The 26,243-nt window shown below is 45.5% G+C and overlaps 1 protein-coding gene across 2 annotated transcripts in view; it reads left to right on the top strand.

Annotated features, from left to right (window-relative positions):
• The window catches only part of myo10 (myosin X), a 108,314-nt gene extending 82,421 nt beyond the window's left edge, over nt 1-25,893 (top strand). Inside the window, exons 20-42 of one of the 2 annotated variants that reach the window (XM_015035340.1) lie at nt 10,518-10,642; nt 11,257-11,371; nt 15,194-15,300; nt 15,380-15,604; nt 15,680-15,719; nt 16,264-17,205; nt 17,510-17,630; nt 17,715-17,958; nt 18,036-18,131; nt 18,670-18,763; nt 18,846-18,901; nt 18,991-19,133; nt 19,601-19,792; nt 19,879-20,036; nt 20,434-20,557; nt 20,674-20,971; nt 21,177-21,384; nt 21,949-22,085; nt 22,177-22,297; nt 22,448-22,921; nt 23,494-23,685; nt 23,767-23,879; nt 23,919-25,893. In XM_015035340.1, coding sequence (XP_014890826.1) covers nt 10,518-10,642; nt 11,257-11,371; nt 15,194-15,300; nt 15,380-15,604; nt 15,680-15,719; nt 16,264-17,205; nt 17,510-17,630; nt 17,715-17,958; nt 18,036-18,131; nt 18,670-18,763; nt 18,846-18,901; nt 18,991-19,133; nt 19,601-19,792; nt 19,879-20,036; nt 20,434-20,557; nt 20,674-20,971; nt 21,177-21,384; nt 21,949-22,085; nt 22,177-22,297; nt 22,448-22,921; nt 23,494-23,685; nt 23,767-23,877 — 4,323 coding nt within the window. In that variant the 3' untranslated portion in view covers nt 23,878-23,879; nt 23,919-25,893. Of the gene's footprint in view, nt 1-10,517; nt 10,643-11,256; nt 11,372-15,193; nt 15,301-15,379; nt 15,605-15,679; nt 15,720-16,263; nt 17,206-17,509; nt 17,631-17,714; nt 17,959-18,035; nt 18,132-18,669; nt 18,764-18,845; nt 18,902-18,990; nt 19,134-19,600; nt 19,793-19,878; nt 20,037-20,433; nt 20,558-20,673; nt 20,972-21,176; nt 21,385-21,948; nt 22,086-22,176; nt 22,298-22,447; nt 22,922-23,493; nt 23,686-23,766 lie in introns of both variants that reach the window. The other variant, XM_015035339.1, reaches the window with a different exon arrangement.
• Nucleotides 25,894-26,243: the final 350 nt, after the last annotated feature.

The following is a 26,243-nucleotide window of genomic DNA, read 5'->3' as shown; positions in this document are numbered from 1 at the left end:
GATGGTACTCATCATTCTTTGTCCTCTAAACACGGCGACTTGAATTAAGACCAGAAAGTTTTATTTTGGCCTCATCTGACCACATCACTTCCTGCCTCTGGATCATCCAAATGGTCATGAAGACGGGCCTGGACCTGTGCTCATTTAAGCAGAGGAACCTTCCGTGCCATGCATGGTTTTACACCATGACGTCTCAGGTTGCGTTCACACTGCAGCATGAAGAGATCCAATTCCAATTTCTTGTCAAATTAGATTTTTTTTGCCATGGCCGTTCACACTTCCAAATAAATACGACCTGTATGCGTTCTGCAGTGTGAACTGGCAAACGACCTGAAAGTGTTCCGCATGCGCAGTAGAGGGCGCCATAGCGTCTGCGTTCTCAGTGTTCTGCCAACCGCCATATAAAGAAGAAGTGCTCAGTGTTTGCGGAAGTAAACATGGAGGCTAACGGTGGAGCTTAGCTTACATATTTGAAGTTTTTGTCCAACCGGAGCAGCATATTAACAACTTAATCCTCATATAATCCGTCATGGTTGTTGTTTTTCTTCCCGCTTGCGCGTATCAGGAAGCAGAATACTGAGATTTGTTGAGAATCAGTGACGTTAAGGTCGGATGAATGCGACCTGGATGTTTGGTCGCATTTGAATCACATACGTATCGGATACCCAAGTGGTCTGGGTCGCATTCGAAAAGAATCCGACCTGTGCTGTTCACACTGCCATGAAAAGATCAGATACAGGTCGCATTAGGTCAAAAAAGTCGGATTTGGGTCATTTTGGCTGCAGTGTGAACGCAACCTTAGTGTATTACCCAAAGTAACCGTGGAAACAGCGGTGCCAGCTCTCTTCAGGTCATTGACCAGCTCCTCCGTGTGGTTCTGGGTTGATCCCTCACCTCAGTTAGAGCACTGAAGATGAAACCTGGATCTTTTTGGCTCTTTCTGGACTGTTAATATGAATGTTTGTTAAATAACATAACACAATATTAAAGTTTAATCAAGGCGTTTCCCGTTTTGTTTTTATTGCATAGATATTGTCAGCAGCCCGGCTGCGTTAATCTGCATTGCTGGAGAATATTTCTCATCTAATTTATTATTATACTTTAAGTTGTCCAACTATTTGACCAGCCATATTCTCTGTTATTGGATCTATGCATCCTTCTCTGCTTTTTGTGTCAGGTGCATTTTGCACTTGCAAACAGCTGGTGAGCAATTCCTTGTTCATGTCTGAACCGTGTCGATCACGGATGTATGAATATTTGTACCGCATGCCTGAAAAGTTACTGCTGCTCACAGACATTTTTGGTGTAGCATTTATTGAACCCAGCTTGACTCTTTAACCGCAGTGGATTCATAATGATAAACCCAACTAATTTGTTTGAGGTTCAGCTCAGGACAAACTGCGGCAGGTGAAGTCATGTCAGTTGGCCCATAATTAGCAGGAACTGTGCCGTCTACTGCAGGTTTTTAATTTATAGCAATTATTTCCACAAAGTGACAAAACATCAAAAAGAAAACTAGTGCTTTCTAATAATGTAATAATTTAATGTAAAATAGTTTAATATTAATTTTAAAACAAGTGATGTTAAGATTTTAGTGAAAGAAATTAGTGTTCACACAAATGAAGGTAAAATCCTAACCTTTAACCTTTAACCTTTAACCTGATGCAGGAGCAAACGTTTCACCTTAAATGATTTAGAACTACATTTTGATGAGAAAGGAAGAGGCACAGCTAATGTCAGGTGTGATGTCATCAGCAATAGCCAAGCTTGGATGTGATGTCATCGATCGCATCACAGGCTGTACCTGTGACGTCACTGATGACATCACAGACCAGTACTTCAAAAGTCCTTGAATAAGAGGGCAGTGCTTGGCACCGCGTTGCTACCATGGCACGTAAAGCACGACGCAGAAAGCGCTCTTCCTCTGACGCCCCCAGGCGTAAGCGGAACCGTAAGAATCCCAAAGCCCGCAGCCAGAAGAGGCGCAAAAACGGCTCCTCTAGCCGCGGGCGAGGGAAGTGTAGCTGTGGTAAGTAAGCGGCTCAGGTGTTTAAAACACTGAATAATAATAAAAATACAAATCAGAAAGACAGATGAGTGAAACTGGAACAAAATTGCTGTCAACAACAACAAAGGCTTTTTAAATAAATATCAGTACAAGTCGTTCCATCCGGGTGACACAAAAACAACTTAAATGTTTTTGGTTTCTTTCTACATCTGGATCAGTTGTATTGTTACAACACCTGGTGAAAACTTTAAAACTACCTGTAAGAAAAATCCTGATTTGTTCAATACTTATTTTAACTAATGTATTTTATTGCTTTTTCAATTTCTTTCATTTGATATTTATTATTTTTTATTCTAATTACTCTTTCATAATTTTTCTTTTAAGAATTTTTAACTGATTTTAATTTTTAATTTAATTACTTGTTTTAATTGCTTTTTACTTTTTCAGTGGTTTTTATGGTGCTTGCTAACAACAGATAAACCCCACACATGTGCAGGCAGAGGGGCCTTTTATAAACCTCTTTATGATTGTATGTGCATAAATCGTGTCCAGGATGCTGCAGCCTCTCCTCTCTCTTTCCTGACAGCTACAGATCTGCAGAAAGGTATTAAAAAGCATTTCAACCTCAGGCTTAAATAGGTCAATAATGTTGCAAAGTAATTTCTAATAATAAAACATTTTGAAACGTGAATGCCGTTAAACAGCCTAGAGTAAGATTGACACTATTTTAAGTGTTCTTTCATTGGAGAAATTAATTAATAGGTTGCAATAATTTAATCAGTGAGTGAAAATTTACCCCAACATACATTCTAAGTCTTACTTGCTAGGTTTACTGTTTTTAATTTGTGGATTTACGTTTTACATTTTTAATGTTTGAAGACCTGTGATGTCATCTGAACTAACATGATCTGAAAAGGACTAAAACAAAAATACACTCACAGTGCGGTCATTCATGACATGTGACATGAGTAAACAACGTTTTCTAAAACTTAAAAATTATAATAAAAAAATAATTTAGATACAAAAAATATTTTTTATACCTTAATTATTTTTATACATTTTTATTATTTTTAAATAAATTAAGAAATAAATAATTTTTATTTCTTAATTATTTTTTATAATTTTTTTAGTGGTTTTTCAAATGCTTGCTACATGGTCAACGTGAGCGACTAGTAATAACGACGACGGCGGTATCTCCTGCGTCTACGGCGATAGTAGCCGCTTCTGCGCCTCCTTCGCCTGTAGTAGCGCCTCCTCCTACGTCTGTAGGAGGAGCGCCGTCTGCGACGTCGCCTACGTGCCATGGTAACAATGGTGTGCTACGCTAAGAGCGGTGTTATTCAAGGACCTCTGAAGTAACAGGATGTGATGTCATCAATGACATCACAACTATTTCTGACCATCACTGATGACATCATAGCTGATGTCATCAGTGACAGTTGGACTGTGATGACCATGTGGCCAGACAACGATCAATGACCACATCACGTCCATGTGGTCATCACAGACTATCTGTCACTGATGACATCCGCTCTGATGTCATCAGTGATGGTCAGAAATGGATGTGACCATCACATCTATTTCTATATATGATGTGACATCAATGACATCATATCTATTTCTGACCATCACTGATGACATCACAGACTAACTGTCACTGATGACATCAGCTCTGATGTCATCAGAGCCAGGTGGCCTTCCCGTCTGGTCTTGAATAAAAGACAGACGACGCCCCTTTTACAGACAGAGCAGGAGGCAAAGGATTCGCAGCTGCTGATTGGAGGAAGTATAAATATCGCATTATGGAATGGTTTATGGTAAGGTAAGGTCATTTTTTTTATTCAGCACATTTTCAGCAATAAGGCAATTCAAAGTGTTTTACATGAGTTAAAAGGAAATACAAACAGGTACGAGTTTAACCATTAGTAACCATGGAGACAGTACCGCACCGCCATGTAGCCTAGCATGTATGGAAAATCTGGTTAGCATTTCCTCTGTTGTACGTTTTAATCCTGCTCCGGTGTGAAGGGAAGCGCTGTTTATGACAGTGATATAAATCACGTGGTGTGGATTCAGGCAAAGTCTGTAATTTGATCAACACGTCAGGAGGGAGGAGGTTCGGGTCGGTTTCAAGCTGGTTCCAGTTGTTGTACCGTGAATGAGCCCCAACCAGGTGTGTTACGTTCACAGACAAGTTAGCTCGACTTATTGAGCTAACTTGACAAGTCGAGTCAAGTTAGCTCTGGAAAACTGGAAAACAGTTTCAGTCGCTCTGTTCAGTACTCCCATCCCTCACTCTCACTTCTGTCCAGTGATAAGTAGTTGCAAAGGGTCAGTACTTGTACAATACTTTATCAAATCCAACGGACTCCGAAGTTTTTCACACTACATTCAGTCATTCGACATGGAAACCCACAGGCTGACCTCTGCTGCTCACACTAGAAATACATTGAACAGGCTCCCCAATAATGTATTGGCTTTGATGCAACAAAGAAATACTTGATCAAACAAAAAATGTCCTGACTGTTCCTGCTAAATGTATGCAGCCAGCCTGTTTTATGAAGCACGGCCATCTGGACCTGTCCTCACATCGAATGTTAAACAGGCCTGGATGATGACCTCTGAGTGGAGCTTAATGTAGTGAAGCACAGAGGTGGAGAGCATGTTGGCGTCTCCCCAGGGGGGAACCGGGGTCAAAGCAACACGGCCCCCAAACCGGGACCCCAGTCATCTGCCTGTTTGATTCAGAGCAGGTGTCAAAGGAGGACGGGGCTTCAAGTGGAAGCGGTTTCAAAGGAGGTTGAATGTTCAGCAGTTAGAGGTTTATTCATCTATGTTTATTAAAATCAGATTAAAGGTCAGGCTTAAAAGTCGGGCCTGGACTGAAAGGAAAATTTGCTTTAATCTGGGTTGCAAAACAGCAGATTTAAGTCTTGAGTTTGATTAGAAACAAAACATGAAAAAATATGGGAAACATTTTCAGTTAAGTTTAAAATAAGCATGGAAAGATGTGGAGTGTGTGTGGAAATATCAGCGTAGTGGCAGAATGCATAACGTACTTCACTGTCTGAATATTGTGCATCTTCCAGTAAACAAGGCATTAGTTGCCATCAAAGCAGATTTCTGAATGATATTCACACTTTTCTAGCCTGAAAAATGGCAAAAATCAACCAGGATAATCTTGAGTTCCTCTTTAAAATAATTGCTGAAGTTTGTTTCCTGAGCCGACGTCCTCTGGACTGTCAGTCAGAAATGATTTCAAACAAAAGAGCTCCTCCTCAGCCTTTGTGTCTTACTTTGTCTCTGTGTTCGCTGACATCCAGCTCATCTAGATGGCAGCATGTTCTGCACAAAGACACGATGAAAACAGAGCAACTAAAACGCCTCTCTGGTTCCTAAAAAGCTGTCAGAACAACAGCTGCTCGCTCGTCGCCATGGCAACGCTTTGGTCTGCTGGCAGCGCAACAGTCTTTGTGTTTACATGTGAAGTGACAGTAATAAAGATGGACCAGCAGTAAAAATATGAGGCAAAATGTAAGTGATGCAAAAAAAAGTAGGCGAAGCTAATAAAGAACAGGAAGGTCACGATTCAGCAGCCAGGCAGGTAGAAGAGCGTCAAAGCATTAAAAACATCGCACTGATTATGAAACATTGACAAATAAACTGGTCAGTGTTCAGTCAGTACAATTCAGAAGCAGCTCTGACCAGCTGGGTGTTTCGCCTTGATTTAGAGGAACTCAGTGTTTCAGCAATTTGTTCCATATTAGAGGACGTTTTTACTGATTAGTTAACATTATTCCCCAAAATGTTTCAGGCTTTGCCTGTTTAAAGATTAAAATTTCCATATAGCTATTGGTTATGTGTATTATTATGGTAATAATCAGTATGTCATTTTACTTTAGCAGCAGTAAGAAAGAAATATCTTTTTATATGTAACATATTTTAATTTTAAACGATAAACTTTAAATACAGTTAAATGATATTCAGACATTCTTATTCTAGGTTTGCTGTGTGAAACTTTCACATTGAAACGATTTTAGGTTCACACCAACTTGTCAACACGACATCAGATCAGACATGACGGTGTTTCCTGTTGGGGTCCAGTTTGACCACTTCATCAGACCATCAGCTGCTCTGGTTGGACACGTTTGAATGCAAACAGCCTTTTTCTCCCTCACACACACACACACACACACACGCAGAGTCAGACCCTACAAGTGGCCAGCACAAATTAGCCTCAGCAGGAGATGCGTCCCCATGGCAACGCGGCCCCCCCTCCAGCCCTCCCCATGTTAAAAGGGGGAGTGGAGCTGTGGGTTTGAAAGCCTTTGTTTGGCTCCGTGGCGGATGAATGTGCGTGAAGGAGTCAGTGTGCTGCAGGAGCGGATGAGCCGCAGCTTTGGGAAGTTTCTGTCGGATCTGGAAAAGAAAGGAATCCTGTAGGGAAACGAGAAGCTAAGATGCAAGGTGAGTCCTGATGCAGATCTGACGTGGGGTGTGTGTGAGTGAACAGGGTTTAAATTTGCAGCTGTGGTTTTAAAATGGGGTGAATCACAAAGCAAGCTTCTTATGTTGTCTGAGAGTTCTGATTTGTAGTTTTATCTGGATTGTAAAGAGGGAAATGTGAGCTTTTAGATGTCTGAAGAGAACTCTACAACTTTCACAGTCACCTGTTAGGCGTTAGCATCGAGCTGCAGCAGATCATCCGAACCTCTAAAAACATCCTGAAGTTTGTGTTTGGAACTGAAACGTGAATCAGAGCTGTGAAACTGAAAGTGTTTGGTGCATTTTTCTGCTTTGGCTCCTCTGATGTTCCCTGTTTCCTTTCTAGGATAATTGAACATGAAGGCTTTCAGCTCTGAAGTGATGCATGGTCATTTACAATAGCTGAGACGAAGCAGTGAGCTTATCTTTGTGATTATTATCAGGCCTGGAGGGCATGAAATTAATGAGACTGGATGTGGGATGAGCCGGCTGTTCGGTAAATGACAGGTTAATGAAGAGGAAGTGGCATTCTGTCCTCTTCTCTTTCTAATGAGATTACACTTCTACTTAAAGCAGATTATTTTCCCTACACTATCAATCTGTGATGCTATATTGGGATATAATTACCTAATTACAGTGTTTCTAAAGTGTCACTTACACAGTTTTGGATAATTTGTTAAAAAAAACTGACATTTTCTGTAGTCCAGCCCAATATTAGTGGAAGAAAAATCAAATTATTTGAATTCTGTCATCATTACGTTTTTCTGTTCAAGCAAGCTGCTGATTTCACCTGCAGCTGCAGAAACTGGACTTCCAGTTTCATTTCTGGACAACAGAAATCATTTAGTGATGATTTTCTGTTGCCAGCCTCAGACATGGAGGCAGATTGAATGAGATCAATCATCAGATCCTCTGAGGCTCGAACTGGAAAAGATTCAGGGAAAACAAGGAAACGCAAAAACAACGAGATTATTCAGGGTTTTAGACTGGAAAGAAGTGGTCTCATCCATCCATCCATCATCCATCCATCCATCCATCATCCATCCATCATCCATCCATCATCCATCCATCATCCATCCATCATCCATCCATCCATCATCCATCCATCTATCCATCCAACCATCCATCCATCCATCCATCCATCATCCATCCATCCATCCATCCATCCTCATATTCCTGTCCGTTCTGTCCATCCAGCTGTTATTATTAATGATCAAACCACATATTGATCATAATGTCACCATCCAGTGTTTCTGTCGAACTGAGCTGCTGTGCTGCAGTAAATGCTGCTTCTCTGTGGTTGTAATCTGCACAGAGCGCCCCCTGCAGGTTTGTTCAGTGTTGCTGCTGTAAGCCCTCCAATCCTTCTTCAAACAGACCCGTCTTTAAGTCCGACAGAGGCGGTTTGGTTTGGGTTTATCTGCACTTAAAGCCCAGCGCCATTGTTCCTCCTGCTGAGCTGATAATCCTCTGCGGATCCTCCATCAGACCCGAGTGTCTCACAGACAGCAGCTTCAGGAATGTCATCGCTCTCAGTTCCTGGGTCAAAGCAGAAACTTTAATAAAGTCACTTTCAACATTTCTTGGTAATGTGCAGCTGTAGCCTCATATTAGAAACTTCAGGGTTACAATAACATCATTGCCGACTCTTCTGTTGGTAAAACCGTGTTGCTTTATTTACAGCGTATTGAAGATGTTATTAGATTGAACCTGCATTAATTAACCTTTAATTGAACCAGATGGATTTTCAGTTCGGTGATAACTTATTTAAATTTTGTCCCATGAGGCAGCGTGAACTTTGTGAGTCTCAGACGGGGAAGGAAAATGGCATTCTTTGAAATGTCATGAGATAATTAGATTTTTTTACATGCCAACACTTCAGAGTGAATCCTGTTATCTGATCAGTGGATTATCAGGAGGCTTTGGGTCGCTGCTGACCTGCATCAGATACAGGAAACAGCTCTGCAGCTCTCCATGCCGTCTTATTGGGCTGGGTGATGGACAGCTCACCCTGAGTTCAGCTGCCCCCCATGTTTGGCATTTCTCACCCCCAGGAGCGGACCGCCACGCCCCCGTTTGTTCCTGTGAATGCACCGACCTCTGGGGAAGTCAGGCTGAGGCAGCAGCTATTGTTGTCATCCGTCAGTCAGCAGAGGACCAGAGGCTTCTGTCTGCTGGAGGCGCCTGACTGTTCTGCCGTTACTTATAACTGCTTCCTGTTACTGCAGACCAACTGAAGACCAACGAGGGAAAAACGAGGGAAGGACGAGGGAAAAACGAGGGAAAGACGAGGGAAAAACGAGGGAAAGACGAGGGAATGTCAGATTTTTAGTTATGAGCAAAATTATATTGAAAGGATAGAAAACGAGATTTCATCTGAAAAAGGTTCAAGACTGGAACCATCATCCATCCATCCATCCATCCTTCCATCCATCCATCCATCTGTCCATCCATCAATCCGTCTGTCCATCCATCCATCCATCCGTCCATCCTTTCATCCATCCTTCCATCCACCCATCCGTCTGTCCATCCATCCACCCGTCCGTCCGTCCGTCCATCCATCCATCCTTCCATCCACCCATCCGTCTGTCCATCCATCCACCCGTCCGTCCGTCCATCCGTCCATCCATCCATCCATCCGTCAACATCCCTGAATGTTACTTTTACTGGTCCAGGTGATACTGAGCTATTGTTGGTATAGAAGTATCTGCCATAGATTTAGTTTTTTAGCTCTGGGTTTTTGGATCTGGATGTGGGACATGGAGTCTTGTTACGACCAGGGGAGGATCTCTGAACTCCCTGAAGGCGAAGCAGAAACAGGAAACGACGATGAATGAAGCCGATCTGGGAGTCAGAGGATGACACCGCCCGCCTTTGTACGGCTGCATCGCCATCCGTATGCAAATGCTAATTATGCTAACGAAGTGCTCCCTGCAGCCGGTGGCATTAAAGGCCTCCATTCAATCAGTCAGGGAGGTCTGCTGGTGAGTTGGCCTCCCTTCTAGACGACCCAAATGGGCCATCAGCGGACTATCAGGGGAGACCTGCTGAATAAAGGGGGCATTACCAGTGGGAATGAAAGCTCCCACTTATATGGAGCTAACCCCACCCACCCCGCTTACGCCCACCGGGGTTACAGGGTGACGAGCGTCGCCTCAGAGAAAGGCTTCCTCTGAATGCTGCTCTGTCACTGATGATGCTATCTCAGTGCTGCTGAGTGGCCTGAAGGTTTATAAAACTGTTAAAGCTGCAGTTTGTAACTTTTATAAAAGTTATTTTTTTACATATTTATTGTTACATATTTGTGACAGTATGAGATAGATAATGTGTTAAAACATCAACCTCCTCTGCCTAACAAGAAACAACCAATCAGAGCCAGGAGGCGGGACTTAGCGCTGTCAATCACAATTGTTGGTGTGATTGCTAAGGCTAGTTAGCATAGCCACCGATGACGGCAGATAAACAGTTCTGCTGTAACGGTGAGTTGTTTCTCTGCCATTAGCACATTTAGCAGCGAGTATGTGACATTGATTGACAGCCCTAAGCCCCGCCTCCTGGCTCTGATTGGTTGATTTGGTTGAGAGCTGTGCATTTATTTTAACAGCAATAGCAGCTCAGGGAGGAGATCAGTCTTTCCACAGATTACCTGTCTCTACATGGTTACAGTTTATGTAAAAAAAAATGTTTTTTATAAAAGTTTCATCCTGCAGCTTTAATGTTTGTTGTTTTCGTCTCTTTGTTTCCATTCATCACTTCCAGACGTGTTATCGGCCTCATAGCACCACAGTGTTTGTGGCTGTGACATTGAGTCAAACCAGACCTCCGAAATCAAACCTCACAGCCATGAAAATACGTTTGGTGCTGAGCTGAAAAGGTCAACCAGTGGCAAACATCCTAGATCAGCCAGTGATTCTGAGGGGCAGAGGAACGTCTGCATTCACATCCCGCTGGATGATAACACACAGATTCCTGTTCAACTCCAGCAGGGGTCAGTAATCTGACGTTTCTTCTGTTCCTGCTGCAGATGCCTGACCAGTTCGACCAGACGGTGGTTCTGAACCAGCTCAGATACTCCGGCATGCTGGAAACGGTGAAGATCCGGCGCAGCGGCTTCCCGGTCCGCAGATCCTTCCAGGACTTCTGCTCCAGGTCTGATCCAGATTTACACAAGTCCAAACACTCAGGGAATCAGAAATGCTCAAACACACAACCAGTTTGTACTTTTTCCTGATTCAGGGGTATCAAAGCGTGGTGCGGGGCTCATTTATGGCCCCGTTGATGATTTTGTACGGCCCCTGACCAAAGTTAGGCAAATATAACCTGTAAGCCAACGACTGATGCAAATGGACGTTTTTACAGATTTTACAGTCAAATAAAATCTTCTTAAAAATACAACAAAAGTTTGATGCATCTCAAGTTTCGTATTCATTGTTCACGTTTTTGCATTTGTCGTAATTTTGTAGTTTATATCTATTATATACAGCAGCTCCCTCCGGCATGCCTTACATTTTATGTTTTGAATTAAAAAACTTATTTTGTTTGCTTCAATAAAGTCTTGTATGGTTTAGTTTATTATTTGAATAGTTTTGTTCCTTAAATGTAAAAAAAATAGGATTAAATAAGCATCTGTTATGTTAATAGATGTCACATGATTTTTACTGCTCATTAATAAATTCAGTAATGACATGTTACTGTAAACAGATGAACACATTTCAGAAAAATAACATTTGAGTTGTTTAGCTTAACGTTTCACTCTTCTTCAGGTACAAAGTGCTGATGCGGGGCGTCCTGACTCCAGACGACCACAGGGGGCGCTGCAAGCAGCTGCTGCACCTTTATGACAGCAGCAGTGCAGATTGGCAGCTCGGCAAAACCAAAGTAAGGCCCAAACCCGTTGGTGTTTTCACACTTTCCCTCTCTGTTCGTGTTATTTTCTGGAAAGTCGACCAAAACAATGTTGTTGTTTTTTCCTGTTGCTTTGAGCTGAAACTGAAGTCAATCTGAGGGTCTAATTGTAATTTAGAAAAAAAAAATAAAATGGTTGAGTGGATTCAAACAACACCAGAGGAATATTTTTACTTGGTTAATTCTCCCTGGGCTTATTAAACATTAACTGAAGCCAGAAAATTCATTTTCTCAGACATTTCTCTGTGGATTTGCATTTCCTGCCTATCAGCAGTGAGCTCCATCCCTTCTGCTCAGTCTGCAGAATAATCGACTCTCTGCTGTCAAGCGCTGAGTTCCTGAATGCTCCACCGCCCTTTTTGCCTCCGGCTAACACCGGTAGAAACGTCTTCTCCTCGCCAACACAGAGCGTGATTGGACGGAGACTCGGGCCGCCTCCGGAGAGACGCCAGTCCATCCTGGCTTCTCTCCCTCCAGGCTTAATTTGGCTTCATGTGTCCTACAAATTCAGCTCCATGGAGCCATTCAGAGCCCCTGCCTCTGTGTGTGTGTAGAGGTGTGTGTGAGTAACCGGGGTCAGCATCACCTGAAGCGTGGAACGCCACAGTTATTGGATCCACTCTTCAGTCACTCTCTACTTCCACCACACCGGATCAGGAAGAATGGCTACTGCCAGAGTGTGTGCGCGTGCGTGTGTGTGTGTGTGTGTGTGCGCGCGTGTGTGTGTGTGCGCGTGTGTGTGTGTGTGTGTGTGTGTGTGTGTGTCGGGGTGAGTTTGTGTGATTGTGGTGGGAAAGTGACAGATGGGGGACACAGACCCCGACCACAGCAGGACCGTGTGACGCTGCAGGAGGGGGAAACCTGTGTGTGTCGATGTTGGCTTGGAACGCAAGGAAGAGATAAAAACAGGGAAAAATGTTTGAATTTGATTTAGATATTTTTAAAGTCTGAAAAGCTTTTCTACCTTCCATGCATCAGGATTTTCATCCACATTTCCTTACTCACTCCGTCCTTCCACATTTCCCTCTGCACTTCTTTACGAATTTACTGACACACTTACAAAATATTCTGCAGAGGTGACTGAGTTCTAATTTTAAATTTGGAAAAATCTGGAAAATAAAAGACCTGTAAGAATCTGCATGACTGATATTCCAGTGTAATATTAACACCAACAATCACTGATGAAAGTTGAGCTAAGTAGAGATTTTATTATTTTCTGTTCAGTTTTCCTGCAGTAGAAACTCTGAGTTTCTGGTAGAACCGGTTTAAGACCAGAAAGAACCTCTAACATGTTAACATCTCCAAACTCAGACATGCAGAGAAACATTCATCAGTCTGTCCACCAGGGGCGCTGTGCTGTCAGACGTCACACAGCGGTGAGCCATCATGGCTGCCGACCCTCCAAACACATTCAGCTTCTCTCATTTTGCAGTTTGAAGGTTTCCAGTGTGAAACCTGAACACCAGGTGTTATGTGTGATGTCACCTGACTGTTTCCTGCCTCCTGCTGTCGTTGAGCCACAGAGGCAGCGCCGCCGCTAAATTAATGCCGTGTCCCTCTGAGGGACTCGTCCACTTTGTCCCTCAGACAGATTTACGGCCTGCAGCTCCTTTCAGTCGGTTCATGTCCCGACTGTTGCCTCTGAGCTCTGCTTTGTGCTTTTAGAGCCTGACACTTAATTTTGTGGACGGGAAGCGGCTCTGTTCCCTCTGAGGACCCGACCCGACCCGGAGCAGCAAGAATCAAGCGCAGCGAGGCTTAGCCAAGCTTTTTGTTGTGCTAATTAATGCAGTAATGATTAAAGAGGATTTGTTGTGCGACTCATCAGGATGCAAATGTGTGCCGTTGTTCAGGGAGGCTGCGTGTTTTCATGTCCATCCATGTTGTGCAGGACGGGTTTGTTGCTTTCTGTTGGTTCTGTTCTGTGTCTGATGTCCCTCCTGACATCCATCCTTACAGACAAAAGCTGCTGCTGATTGGCTGAGGTTCGGCCCAGGTTGCAGAAACAGCAGGTTTCCACTCTGCTCTGACTTTAACTGAGTTTCCATCAACGTTTTTAAAGTACTGCATTAGAAACAGTTTGTGGAAACAGCAAATTAAAAATAGATGCATTTCCATTAACTGTGCAAATTGGAGTAACAAAAATAAATTTGCTTAATGGAAACACATCAATTTTGAATAAACTCACAATTTCTGATAAAAAACAACTTTCCTTTAGGATTAAGTGGTTTTTCAGCTGTATAGAAATTATTGTATTTTGCAAAAAACAGCAATGGAAATCCTTTTTTTGCTTCACATGAATCATGTGATCAACACCCAGATGTTACTGCTGAAACAAACAACAGAGAAACGACAGGAAGTGGTATGAGGATGATGGCATGTTTTTAATGATTTAGTGTGAACAAACTTATTTATGTGTAATTTTCATTTTGTTTCTTTGATCAAAACACTGTAATTGAAAATAGTTTTTTCGACTTTTGCAGAATATCAACAAAGTTTTGTGCACATTTGTAATGGAAAAGCAGCTAAAAACGTCCTAAATTTAACAAAAAGGTCTGTTTTAACTTTTCCAAAACAGACTTAATGCGCTAAAAAGCAGATGGAAACACATTTATTGAATAAGTTCTGATGGACAAACTTTCTCTCCAGCTGAGAGGAGAAAACTCTCCGTTTCCTGAGATGTTTGTGCTCCTCCATGCTAGTTTCCAACCTCTGCTTCCTGTTCATTACAGCCAAACGTGGCATCGATATGAGATCATGCTCTCTGTGTCCCAGTTAATCCACTTCTTTTTTCTTTTTATTACATTTTAAAAGTTTGCTCAAAATTTGCTCTGGTTTCCTCGTGTTCATGCATTTAATGCTGCAGTTAATTAACCTGCATGCAAGACGAGGCTACGTTTGCTCAGAAAATCTCTTTAGTGCCTCAGTGCTCAGAATTCACCAATGTCACACACACACACACACACACACACACACACACACACACACACACACACACACACACTCTGAGCTCCTCATTCAACAGGAGAAATCTGTTCCTGAACCTCCCAGTCCTGTGATATTTCCCCGCCGTGTCGGCCGCCGGAGACCGAGTCCCGTATCTCATTTTCCTCCTCCCTAATCGGATTAACCCGGCCGGCCCAGTGGGCCCGGTTCCTCTATCGACGGGCTCATAAAACGGCCAGCTGCTCGGTAGGTTCGGCCTTTTCACACGGAGCTGTGGCAGGAACGCCTCGCCGCTGTAATCTGCTGACTTTAGTTACTGCAACAAGAGGAGACGAAGTTCCGGGTTTAATTAACGCCAAACGTTTGTTCAGCGTTTCAGGGAGTTTCTTAATTCTGCTGAATTTAAATCTTTTATTCAGGGCGAATAAAAGATTTAAAATCCACAGCTAGTGGATATCTGCACTGGGTTAAACAGAGGAGTTGGTTAGAAATAATAAAAATAAGAAACAAAATTGCTTTTCAAAAATTATTAATCATCAGAATGGAAATTATTGGGCTAATTTTAATTTATTATGTGATTAATTGATAACTCTTTTATTGCTACAGGTCTAGGTACATGTATCTATATGAGCCTGTATGAATACTTATGAACCTGCCTTGATTTCAGGTCAAATGGACGTAAACATGAAATCCCAGCTGAATGTTTGTGTTTATTGAGGCTTTTTTCCTTCATAGTTTTTAGGACGTTCTTGGATCATTTGGATAATTATTGTGATTTTCGTCATTAAATGTTGTTGTAAAGATGAGGAGAAGCAGAGTCCTTCATGAATTGTGTTTTCCTGCCTTCAGGTTTTCCTTCGAGAGTCTCTGGAGCAGCGGCTGGAGAAGCAGAGGGAGGTGGAGGTGCTGAAGGCAGCCATGATCATCCAGGCCCACGTCCTGGGCTACATGGCCCGGTGCGCCCCGACACGTTTACTCATAAACTCTGGGTTTTTATCCACATTTAATGACCATCTTATGCGGCTTCGCCTCCAGGAAGCAGTACAGGAGGCTGCTGCAGTGCATTGTGGTCATTCAGAAGAACTACCGGGCTTTCTACTGGAGGAGGAAGTTCCTGCTGCTCCGCTGGGCCGCGCTCACCTTCCAGAAGCGCCTGCGGGGCCGGCTGGCCCGCCGGGCCGTCGGCCGCCTGCTGGACGAGAGGAGGAAGAGGGAGGAGGAGGAGCAGCGCCGCAGAAAGATGGAGGAAGAGATGGAGAGGTGACGCTCGTCCTAGTTAGTCCTCCAACCCGCCTCCTGAAAGCCGCTGACGTTTGGCTGTTTCTGTTTGTGCAGAGAGAGACTGAGACTGGAGGCGGAGCGACGCGCCAAAGAGGTGCAGAACATCATGTTTTTATTTCAAAGTTTAAATACTGGAGCAGGACAGACACTGGTGGTGTTTAGTCAAGTTAAAAGTAGAGTCTCATTAATAATTTACAATTTAATCCTAAACATATCTGCAAAATGAGCTTCATCCTGCATCACTGTCACTTGTGCATCAGGGCGTTCGAGAAACGCATGAATACAGAGGTTACAGTTATGAAGAAAATACCAATAAACTTAAAATTTAATGCATTAAAATCTATGTAATCATTTAATCAAAACAACGTGAAAAAGTCCCAGACCTGAAAGATGCAAAAGCAAAACCATTTCTTAAAGGAGTTGAAATATTTATAGAAATATCAGGATGCTTTGAAGAATTATTTTCAAATCTTTTGTCAGAAACTTTTAGAATCATCACTTCTACTGGTTCAAACTTGTCCTCAGAAAGTGAAAGCTGTCGAAGATGAAATGTTGCTGTTAAAGAAACCATCTCACCAAACTCTCCATTGTCCAAAACGTGTTTCCATCACAGAGTTTCATGTTTTCCTCTGTTCCAGGAGGCTCTGCGGCTGGAGGAGCTGCAGCGCGCCGAGGAGCTGGCCTCGCTGGTTTTCACTCGCTCTCAGCCGGAGGAAGCAGCCGCAGCTTTCCCCGAAACGCCGGAGGAGCTGGAGTCGGTCTTCGAGGAGCCAGGCGAGGAGGAGGAGGCCATCCGTCCCCAGGAGGCGTCCCAGGTGGAGGAGATCCTCCGGCTGGAGCGGGAGATCCAGGCTCTGCAGAGGCAGAAGGAGCAGCAGGAGCTGTCCCTGACGGAGGCGTCGCTCCACCGCCTGCAGCGCCTCCGGGATCAGGAGCTGCAGCGGCTGGAGGACGAGGCCTGCAAGGCGGCGCAGCAGTTCCTGGACTCGCTCAACTTCGACGAGATCGATGAGTGTGTGAGGAACATTGAGAGCTCCCTGGGCGTCGGGGAGGAGGAGGAGAAGGAGAACGGAGGGAGAAGAGGCAATGAGGAAGAGGAGGTCGATGAAGGGTTCGGAGCCGACGACGAGGCCTTCAAAGACTCTCCCAACCCCAGCGAGCACGGCCACTCCGACGGCCAGCGGACGAGCGGAATCCGGACGAGCGACGATTCATCAGAAGAAGACCCGTACGCCAACGACGTTCCGATCCCGGCGATGCCCCTCACCACCCTGCTCCACACGCCGCTGCCGCCGTTACCGCCGGCCGCCCACAGCGTCTCGTCCAGCGGCGACTCCGCCTTCTGCCGCCCGCAGGCGTCGTCCGAGGCGCCGTCCGACGACCTGGTGGAGCTGATTCCTCCAGACGAGGACTCGGACTACGACCAGGACGACTACGACGAGGGCGCCATCGTGTCCAGCGGCAGCGTGGCGTTCTCCAACCCCCGCAGCGGCCAGTGGTCTCCGGATTACCGGGGCTCCGTGGGAACGTACAACAGCTCCGGGGCTTACCGCTTCAGCTCCGAAGGCGCTCAGTCATCGGTGAGTCGAGTCCCCTGAACGGTCAGACTGACCGATGTTTCCTCCACCTGCGAGTCTAGTTCATGGCTGAATCACTGCCTGTCAAAACCCACATCATCAGCCCTCCACCACCATGCATCACAGCTAGTCACAGTTAGTTGTGGTGAAATGCACCATGGTCATTTCCAAATCAGATCACATTGTTCTGGATGTGCAGCTTTATGAACCAAACTTTTGCTGAACTTCAACAGGGTTAAAACTGTCGTTTAAATCCCAGGGAGCTTCAGTAAGTAACTGCTGAATCATTTCCTTTGAAATGTTGCAGTTTGAGGACAGTGAAGACGACTTTGACCGGTTTGACACAGACGATGAGTTGTCGTATCGACGGGACTCGGTCTACAGCTGCGTCACTCTGCCGTACTTCCACAGCTTCCTCTTCATCAAAGGTAACTCCTCTAATCCAGTCCGACTCTTTGGGGGCCGTCCTCCTCGCTGTGGCAGCGACTGCAGTCCTGTGGTCTGGTCTGCAGGAGGCCTGATGAACACGTGGAAGCGGCGCTGGTGCGTCCTGAAGGACGAGACCTTCCTGTGGTTCCGGGCCAAGCAGGAAGCGCTGAAGCAGGGCTGGCTGCACAAGAAGGGAGGCGGCTCCTCCACGCTGTCCCGCCGCAACTGGAAGCGCCGCTGGTTCGTGCTGCGGCAGAGCCGGCTCATGTACTTTGAGAACGACAGCGAGGAGAAGATGAAGGGAGTGCTAGACATGCACAATGCCAAGTAAGGTCAAAGGTCAAATTTAGTAAACATGATCAAAACCTGGTTATGCTTCTAAGAACTGTTTTTGATTTCTGCAGAGAAATCGTTGATAACACGGGTAAGGAGAACGGAATCGACATCGTGATGCCAGAGAGGACCTACCACCTGATCGCAGAGTCTGCTGAGGACGCCAGGTGTGTCTTTACACTCCAGCAGTAAAGACCAAGTCCAGTCTGAGGCGGGGAAACCCAAAAGCTTGATGTTGTCAGAGTTAGTCTGATTTTACAAACTCCCTTTAGAAACACTTAGTAACTTCCTGTTTTAGCTGATCCAACTAGACCTAAATCTGTTGACACAGTAGAAATCATTTTGATCAGTCTTTTTTATCCAACCTCTCTGGGTTTTAGGCAATCATCAATTTCAGCTTCACAGACTGCTTTCTTTTTTTTTTAGAATATTTTCAACATTAACTATGAACAAATCATCCAAGTGAATTTTGGAGTTCTGTGAATAGTCAGAGAAAACCGAACAGTCGGAGGTCCCTGTAGATAAATCTCAGTTTCATTCGAATGACTCAGTTAAAACGTGTCCCACATCACCACGTCTCCTCTGCTGTGCTCTGCAGTTGGTATCAGGTGTTTTTGCTAATGACTTCTGGAGACATGGCCTCTGCAGCTAAAATGCTGTTGTCGCCGTGACCTTTTGATGCTGATTGTGTTCCCATGGTTACAGTCAGTGGTTCAGCGTGCTGAGTCAGGTCCACGGCGCCACAGAACAGGAGATCAGCGAGATGCACGATGAGCAGGCCAATCCGCAGAACGCCGTGGTGAGTCGAGCAGAACGTCTGCCAAATCCAGCAAAGACGCGACTTCTTCTAATCCTTCAACACCTCGCCTGTCTTTCTTCAGGGAACGCTGGATGTGGGCATGATCGACTCGGTTTGTGCATCAGATAATCCAGAGAGGTGTGTTGTTGATTTGTTCAGGTCAACACTTCATATCACTCCCAGATCTGGTTGTTTTTCTGACTCTAAGCTTCTCCTGTTAAAATTAGACCAAACTCCTTCGTCATCATCACTGCGGAGCGGGTGCTGCACTGCAACGCCGACACGCCCGAGGAGATGCACCACTGGATCACTCTGCTGCAGCGCTCCAAAGGAGACGCGCGCGTCGACGGGCAGGAGTTCATCATCAGAGGTACGACTCAGGGCGGAGACGAGCAGCACAGTCTGCTACTGGAGCAGAACCAGTTCATTAAGGCCTCAACACAACCTGGAGATTCAAAGTGGATTTATACAGTTATATTGTTAAGACTTTATTCTCTAACCCTTAGCTTGCTGCTTGTATTCTTAAAGTTTAGCATTGTTACAGCCCCAAAGCAACACAAGCAGAAAGTTCACATAAAGTATAAAAATAATCAGAAATGGAAAAAATCAAACCTACTTCAGTCAGTAAAATGATATTTGAGCTCCATGTCTGTGACCAAACCACTAACTGCTTCAAAGCTGAAGGTTTTATGAAGCTGCTGCTGTATGGAGCTAAATACAGAACAAAGTTTGTTCAGAAGAACAAATTTAAACTGAACAAAATGTTTTGCAAGAGGAAATAAAGAGAGTTTTATACAGGTAAACACTAAAGGAGATGAAATGCTGTTTTTCCTCCAGGCTGGCTGCACAAAGAGATGAAAAACAGCACCAAGGCGTCGCTGAAGCTGAAGAAGCGCTGGTTCCTGCTCACCCACAACTCCCTGGACTACTATAAGAGCTCCGAGCGGAACGCCTTGAAACTGGGAACGCTGGTTCTGAACAGCCTCTGCTCCGTGGTGCAGCCCGATGAGAAGCTCTACAAGGAGACCGGTGGGTCAGAGCGTCTCACTGACGGGTTCATGTCCCGGTTCCCGTTGTTTTAACATGACTCTCGTGTTGTGGCTGCTGCGTGGCAGGATACTGGAACGTGATCGTCTACGGGCGGAAACACTCATACCGGCTCTACTGCAAGCTGCTGAACGAAGCCACGCGCTGGGCCAGCTCCATCCAGAACGTCATCGACACCAAAGCTCCCATCGACACGCCGACCCAGCAGCTCATCCAGGACATCAGGGTAGGAGAGAAACTCCTCGTGTCTGGAGTTAACGAGGGTTAACGAGGGTTAACAGCCTCACCCTCGGTCCAGGGAACCAACAGGAAAGATACAAAATACGTAAAGAAACATCGACTTTTAGAATGTTTGTTCTCACTTTTATTCACTATTCAAACAGCAGAGACCAAGATATAAACATAAATATGTAGAAGGGATCTGCTGTTGATGTCCACATGTTTGAAGTTAGCACTTTAGCATTAGCTTCCACTAAACAGCATGTTGGTGTAGCGCTTTAGCATTAGCTGAACTAATCATGATCAGTGCTTTAGGGTTAGCATAGCTAACCTTTCAGTTAGCAAGGCAAAGTAAAGGTTCTGACCCAGAGCTGCAGTTGAAGTCCAGCTGGTTCTGTCTGCAGGAGAACTGTCTGAACTCAGAGGTGGTGGAGCAGATCTACAAGAGGAACCCCATCCTCCGCTACAGCCACCACCCGCTGCACTCCCCGCTGCTGCCGCTGCCGTACGGAGACATCCAGCTGAGCGGTGAGCCTCAGACCCGGCCGTCAGAGTGGCAAAGAATTAGATTCTATAAATAAAACCAACTTAACCCACCTGCTTCACCGGAGAGTGATTCATCTTCCTGTTCGTCCGTCACGCAGCGTCACGGAGTCGGAGCTACACCACCCTGCAGGACGAAGCCCTCCGGGTGTTCAGCTCCCTGCAGCACCTGGACGGCGTGGCCGACCCGGTCGCCATCATCCAGGGCATCCTGCAGACGGGCCAGGAGCTCAAGCCGCTGCGCGACGAGCTCTACTGCCAGCTGATCAAGCAGACGGCCCGGCCGCCGCAGCCTGGCGGCCCGGGGAACCTCTGCAGCTGGAAGATCCTGGCCTGCATGTGCTGCACCTTCATGCCCTCACGGAGCATCCTCAGATACCTGAAGTTCCACCTGAAGAGGCGAGCAGAGCGCCGCTTTGTTACTTCACATATTATGAAATGTTTATGGAAGCCGTATTTGAGTTTTTCTGCTCAAGTGGAAGTAGAAAAACATTCAAAATGCTTAACGGGTCTCCTTTAAATCCTGCTTTGTCAGGCCTGGATGGGTTTGTTTCACCCGTGTAGTTTACGTCTGACCTGTAACCGGGATGTGATCTCTCTGCAGGACCAGAGAGCTCTTCCCCGCCTCAGAGATGGACCGCTACGCCGCCTTCGCCTTCGAGTCCTTGAAGAAGACTCGGGCCAGAGAGAACGTGCCGTCGCAGGAGGAAATCCGCTCCATCGTGGCCCGGCAGGAGATGAGTACCACGGTGCACTGCCACGGCGGAGGCTCCTGCAAGATCACCATCAACTCACACACCACAGCAGGGGAGGTGGGTTCCTCACCGAACAGCAGCAGTAACATCCAAAACTCATTTACTGACACAAATCCACTGATGCGAAAGCATCAAATCTCAGTTTGGTCTGAGATTTTTGTCCTGATTCATTTGAAAAGGTGAAAGTTTTACTTCCTAGTAATTGGTCAGGAAAGGCTGTTAGGATTCAACTTCGGATGTTTTTCCTCCTGATGGTCCAGGAAACTCGGATCAATCAGGGACCAGAATTGACACATTTGTTCCATCTGTTCACTTTCTCTGCTCCGAGTCAAATCAAGCAAACTAATTTTAAGAACCTGTTCCCCTCCCTGCCTGTGGGGGCGCTGCACCAAGAACACAGAAGGAAAAGACACACAAACCTCTGAAGACAGTGAGAGCAACTTCCTTCTTCACCAAATGAAAACTGAACTGGAGTATCTTCAGATTTTAGCTGTTGCTGGATTTCTCTTCTGTCTTTGGCTAAAAACCATGAGACATTTCTCCTGCTAGCGCTAAGCTACCATGTTTGTTTTGTTGTACTTACCCAGAATGCCCGGCTTTGTTTTTATGTCCGTCTGTCAGGTGGTGGAGAAGCTGATCCGCGGCCTGGCCATGGAGGACAGCAGGAACATGTTCGCTCTGTTCGAACACAACGACGCCTCAGAGAAAGCCATCGAGAGCCGGACCGTGGTGGCCGACGTTCTCGCCAAGTTTGAAAAGTAAGTGAGAGCCTCTGTGTGAGTTCCAGTCTGATCTAAATGTGTTTCTCTTCTGAGGGTCCAGTTAATGTTGTGAATCGTTGCTCCGCAGACTCTCAGCGAGCGCAGAGGAAAGCAACACGGGCTGGAAGCTGTACTTCAAACTGTACTGCTTCCTGGACACGGACGGCGTTCCCAAGGACAGCGTGGAGTTCGCCTTCATGTTCGAACAGGTGAAAACCTCCGACTGACCAGAAACTCCAGTACATTAACACATAAACTGTCATTTTACTCTCTCTGGTTTCTGCTCCTGACTGAATGCAGCGATGATTTCTTACAGCATCGTTCTGATTGACGGATTAACTGGAATGATCTGGTTTCAGGCCCATGAGGCAGTCATCCAGGGCCACTATCCGGCCCCGGAGGAGACGCTCCAGTTCCTGGCCGCCCTCAGGCTCCAGTACCTGCTGGGCGACCAGAACCCCCAGAGCACCGTGCCCGAGATGTCCCAGGTGTTCCCCATGGCTCGCCTGCGGACCCGGGTCCAGAACTCGGCCAAGACGTTCGCCGGCACCGGCTCTGTGGCGGAGCGCTCAGGAACGGCGGAGCGGAAACGCTCCAGCTTCCTGGAGGGAACGCTGCGGCGGAGCTTCAGGAGCGGCTCCCTGAGCCGGCAGCGGCTGGAGGAGGAGAACAGCCTGGAGGCCTGGCTGAGGGAGGAGGCGGCCGCCGTGCGGACCAGCGTCCTGGACAAGTGGAGGAAGCTGCAGGGCATGAGCCAGGAGCAGGCCATGGTCAAGTACATGGCGCTGGTGAAGGAGTGGCAGGGCTACGGCTCCACGCTCTTCAACGTGGAGGTGAGCGCCCAGCTGGGCCGAACGCTGTCCACCCAAAATCCACAAGTTGAAATGATCCTTTTTCTCTCAGCAAAAAGCATAAAAGTTCCTGATTACATTATTAACCATAACAAAAATAACAATACTACTAATAATGGGAAAAATGTAATACTAATATTAGTAATGATAAATTAACCCTGTCTTACCTCAAGAGGGCCAACAGTGGAGCAGAGGGCCCAGCCCAGTAGTCCCAGTAACTCCAGTAGTCCCAGTAATCCCAGTAACTCCAGTAGTCCCAGTAACTCCAGTAACTCCAGTAGTCCCAGTAACTCCAGTAACTCCAGTAGTCCCAGTAGTCCCAGTAATCCCAGTCAATACTTATGTCCACTCTATGTGGTGTTTTAAATTCCACCTTTTGATAATCTATGAAGCTCTAATCTGCGTTTATAACACAAGGCGAGATGTGAACCGAGTTCTCGTTATTTTTTCTGTTTTTTTTTCATAATGTGATTATTATAAAGATGAAATCGTTGGCCGGCTGACAGTAGTGGAGCCGGAGCAGCTGTGACCCCTTCTGACCTCTGTGGTTCCAGAGCCGTGACGGAGCGTTCCCGGCGGAGCTGTGGCTCGGCGTGAGCCGGGAGTCCATCTCCGTGTACAAACGCGGCGAGCCGTGGCCCCTGGAGGTCTTCCCCTACGAGCTCATCCTGTCCTTCGGCGCGCCGCTGCCCAACGCCTACAAGATCGCCGTGGAGGGCAGGGAGCTGGTGTTCGAGACCCAGATGGTCGGTACCGATGACCTCCACCTGCTGCCTCCTGTGAAAAGCTTCCTGTGGCTCATGGTCGCTCTCTGTCGCCCCCTGTAGGTCATGGACATCGCCAAGCTCATGAAGGCGTACATCAGCATGATCGTGAAGAAGCGCTACAGCAACAGTCAGTCGGTCAGCAGCCATGAGAGCAAATGCAGCGCCTGGTGAGGCCGGACGGAGCCTCAGGGGCCCGCAGGCCAGAACCGGACCCAGAACCGAACCGAGTCCAGATGGCCCCGCAGGCCGGAGCAGGGCCAGAACCGAACCGAGTCCAGATGGCCCCGCTCCTTCCTCACATTATATGAAATAGGTGTCAAATGCTTGTGCTGCATTTCTTTGTTTTTTTTTGTTGCGTTATAATTTTTAAGATAAAAATAGTTCCCAGAGATGAAGCTGCCATCTTTATCCCAACATTAAATCAGACAGAATGGATGAAAGTTAATTTGCTGCATTTCTGCAGGAATGTTTTTGTTGCCATTTTAATAAAAAAAAAAATAGACGTTTCCAGAGGTCAACAGAAATCAGCCTTCCGACCTCTGACCCCACGCATGAACAAAACTGATAGAAATTAATTGTGCAGGTAAATTTTTTGTATTGTTTTAACTTTAAGATTATTTTTTAGGTTTTCAGAGGTCACTAGAGGTCAACCTGCCCGTTGACAAAATCAAACAAATTGATATAAATTAATTGTGCTACGTTTGTGCTGATTTATGCATCAAAATGTTTGTTTGCAACGTTATAATTTTTTAAGATTTTTAAAAGAAGAGTTTCCAGAGGTCACCAGACATCATCGTTTAATTATTGCTGCAGAAACGTTTGACACCAGCTGCATTTCATTTAGAGAGGGCGGGTCCACTCAGGTACCGGCCTGCAGGGCTCTTAAAGTTTCCCAACATGAAGGAACGGCTTTGCAAAAAGAAAAACTCTGAGGTTTCTCCACCGGGTCCAAGTCCTGCTGGGAGTCTCCATGGAAACCGGAGCTCAGACCAAAGCATCACGTCTCTACACAAACTGAGTATTTCTACCTGGAAGTGCTTCTTATCAACAATCAGTCTGGAATAAAATTAATCAGAAAAACGTAACATTTTCCATCTGGACCACCTGAAATGAGGCTTTTATTGAAGCGGATTGTGGTTCGGTCCAGTTCCAACGACGTTCCCACAGAGCAGGAGGAAGACTTTCTGAAAGAAACTAAATATTATCCAAAAGGAAAAAGAATGGAACAAAAGCTACCAAAGAAAACCAGTTCTCATCGCGTCTCTGCTGACTTTTGGCCACTCTTCAATATGGGAAAGACAAGAAGACACGCCATGAGACGTTACGGCGCTTCTGGTTGTGAAACTGTCCTGCGTTTCTTTAGAGAAGAGACTGTTTGAATGTATTTTCCTTTCCCGTCCCAAACTAAAGAACAGCCCTGAATCCGGTTCTGATTCTTTTATAACTGATTAGCAGACAATGAAGAAATCACAAGTGCCTGTTTCCATCCGTATGAACTCCGATCGGGTCCGAGGTTCTGCTGAGGAATAAAAACGGTGGTCCGATGTTTCTGAACCGGTCCAGCTGCACAAGCCACTCAGGCTCAGAAACAGCAACTTCTCAGCAATCAGTTCCCAAATGTTAAAGCTTCCTGACTGAGTTTTAGCAAATCTGTTGCTGTTATAGTGGCAGACCATAGAAAAACAACATTTTTAGGACTGATTCTGAAAGGAAAAGTTCCTAAATTAGTGGTAAAAACTTGGTAACACTGTGGTAAACATGGATAAAGTAACAGTTATAGTAACTGTGGTGCAGTTTTTGCTTCAGCTTGACCGAGCCGCTCCACCGGACCCGGTTCGGCAGCGCAACATTCCCACGTTTCCCTGGAGCTCCGCGGGCGGCAGATCCATCCAAAGACCAAGACCTGCAGGTTCCTGCCACACTGTTCAGTGCCTTGTTGTAAATTCTGTACACTTCCTGTTTTACATTCAGATTGGTTTTTGGTAGAATGTGTAATGTAATATATAAATATATATTATATGTGATATAATCATGTGGACTGTACATTTCAGGTTTTTGCCTTCTGATTTATTATCCCAGCATTTTTCTCTTGTATCTTTTTTTGTATCTTTTTAAATCTGAATTATCATTATGTGTTAGAATATGAATTAGAATTATGTGTTGATTTACAATAAATAAATAAAAATATTTAGTCAGACATTTTATTACAATCTGGAAAAAACTCACTTATTTTTTCAAATGTGTTTAGGTTGTGTTTACAATTTTGCAGATACATTGAAAGAGCTTTCAGAATGAGTTTTAGGGCGTCTGTCACTTTAAATCCAAACAAGCTGCTGCTGGCCACGCCCCCCAACTCAACCTTTCCACGCGCATGTTAAAATGGCCGCAAACTGATCCGTAATTAAACAGCCAAACATCTTTGAACAAAAACGCAGCCAGACGGTTTCTGGACGGCAAGTCAACAACAAAACACTCGTCTTTTCCAGCAGCCGTTGTTCAGCGCACACAGCGGGAAAACCAGCAGACCAAACGCTGGA

This window comes from Poecilia latipinna, unplaced genomic scaffold, assembly GCF_001443285.1.
Source record: "Poecilia latipinna isolate Pla-1442-1.1 unplaced genomic scaffold, P_latipinna-1.0 Scaffold331, whole genome shotgun sequence".
In the NCBI taxonomy this organism is placed as follows: Eukaryota; Metazoa; Chordata; class Actinopteri; order Cyprinodontiformes; family Poeciliidae; genus Poecilia; species Poecilia latipinna.
This window is presented reverse-complemented; position numbering and strand designations above follow the sequence as displayed.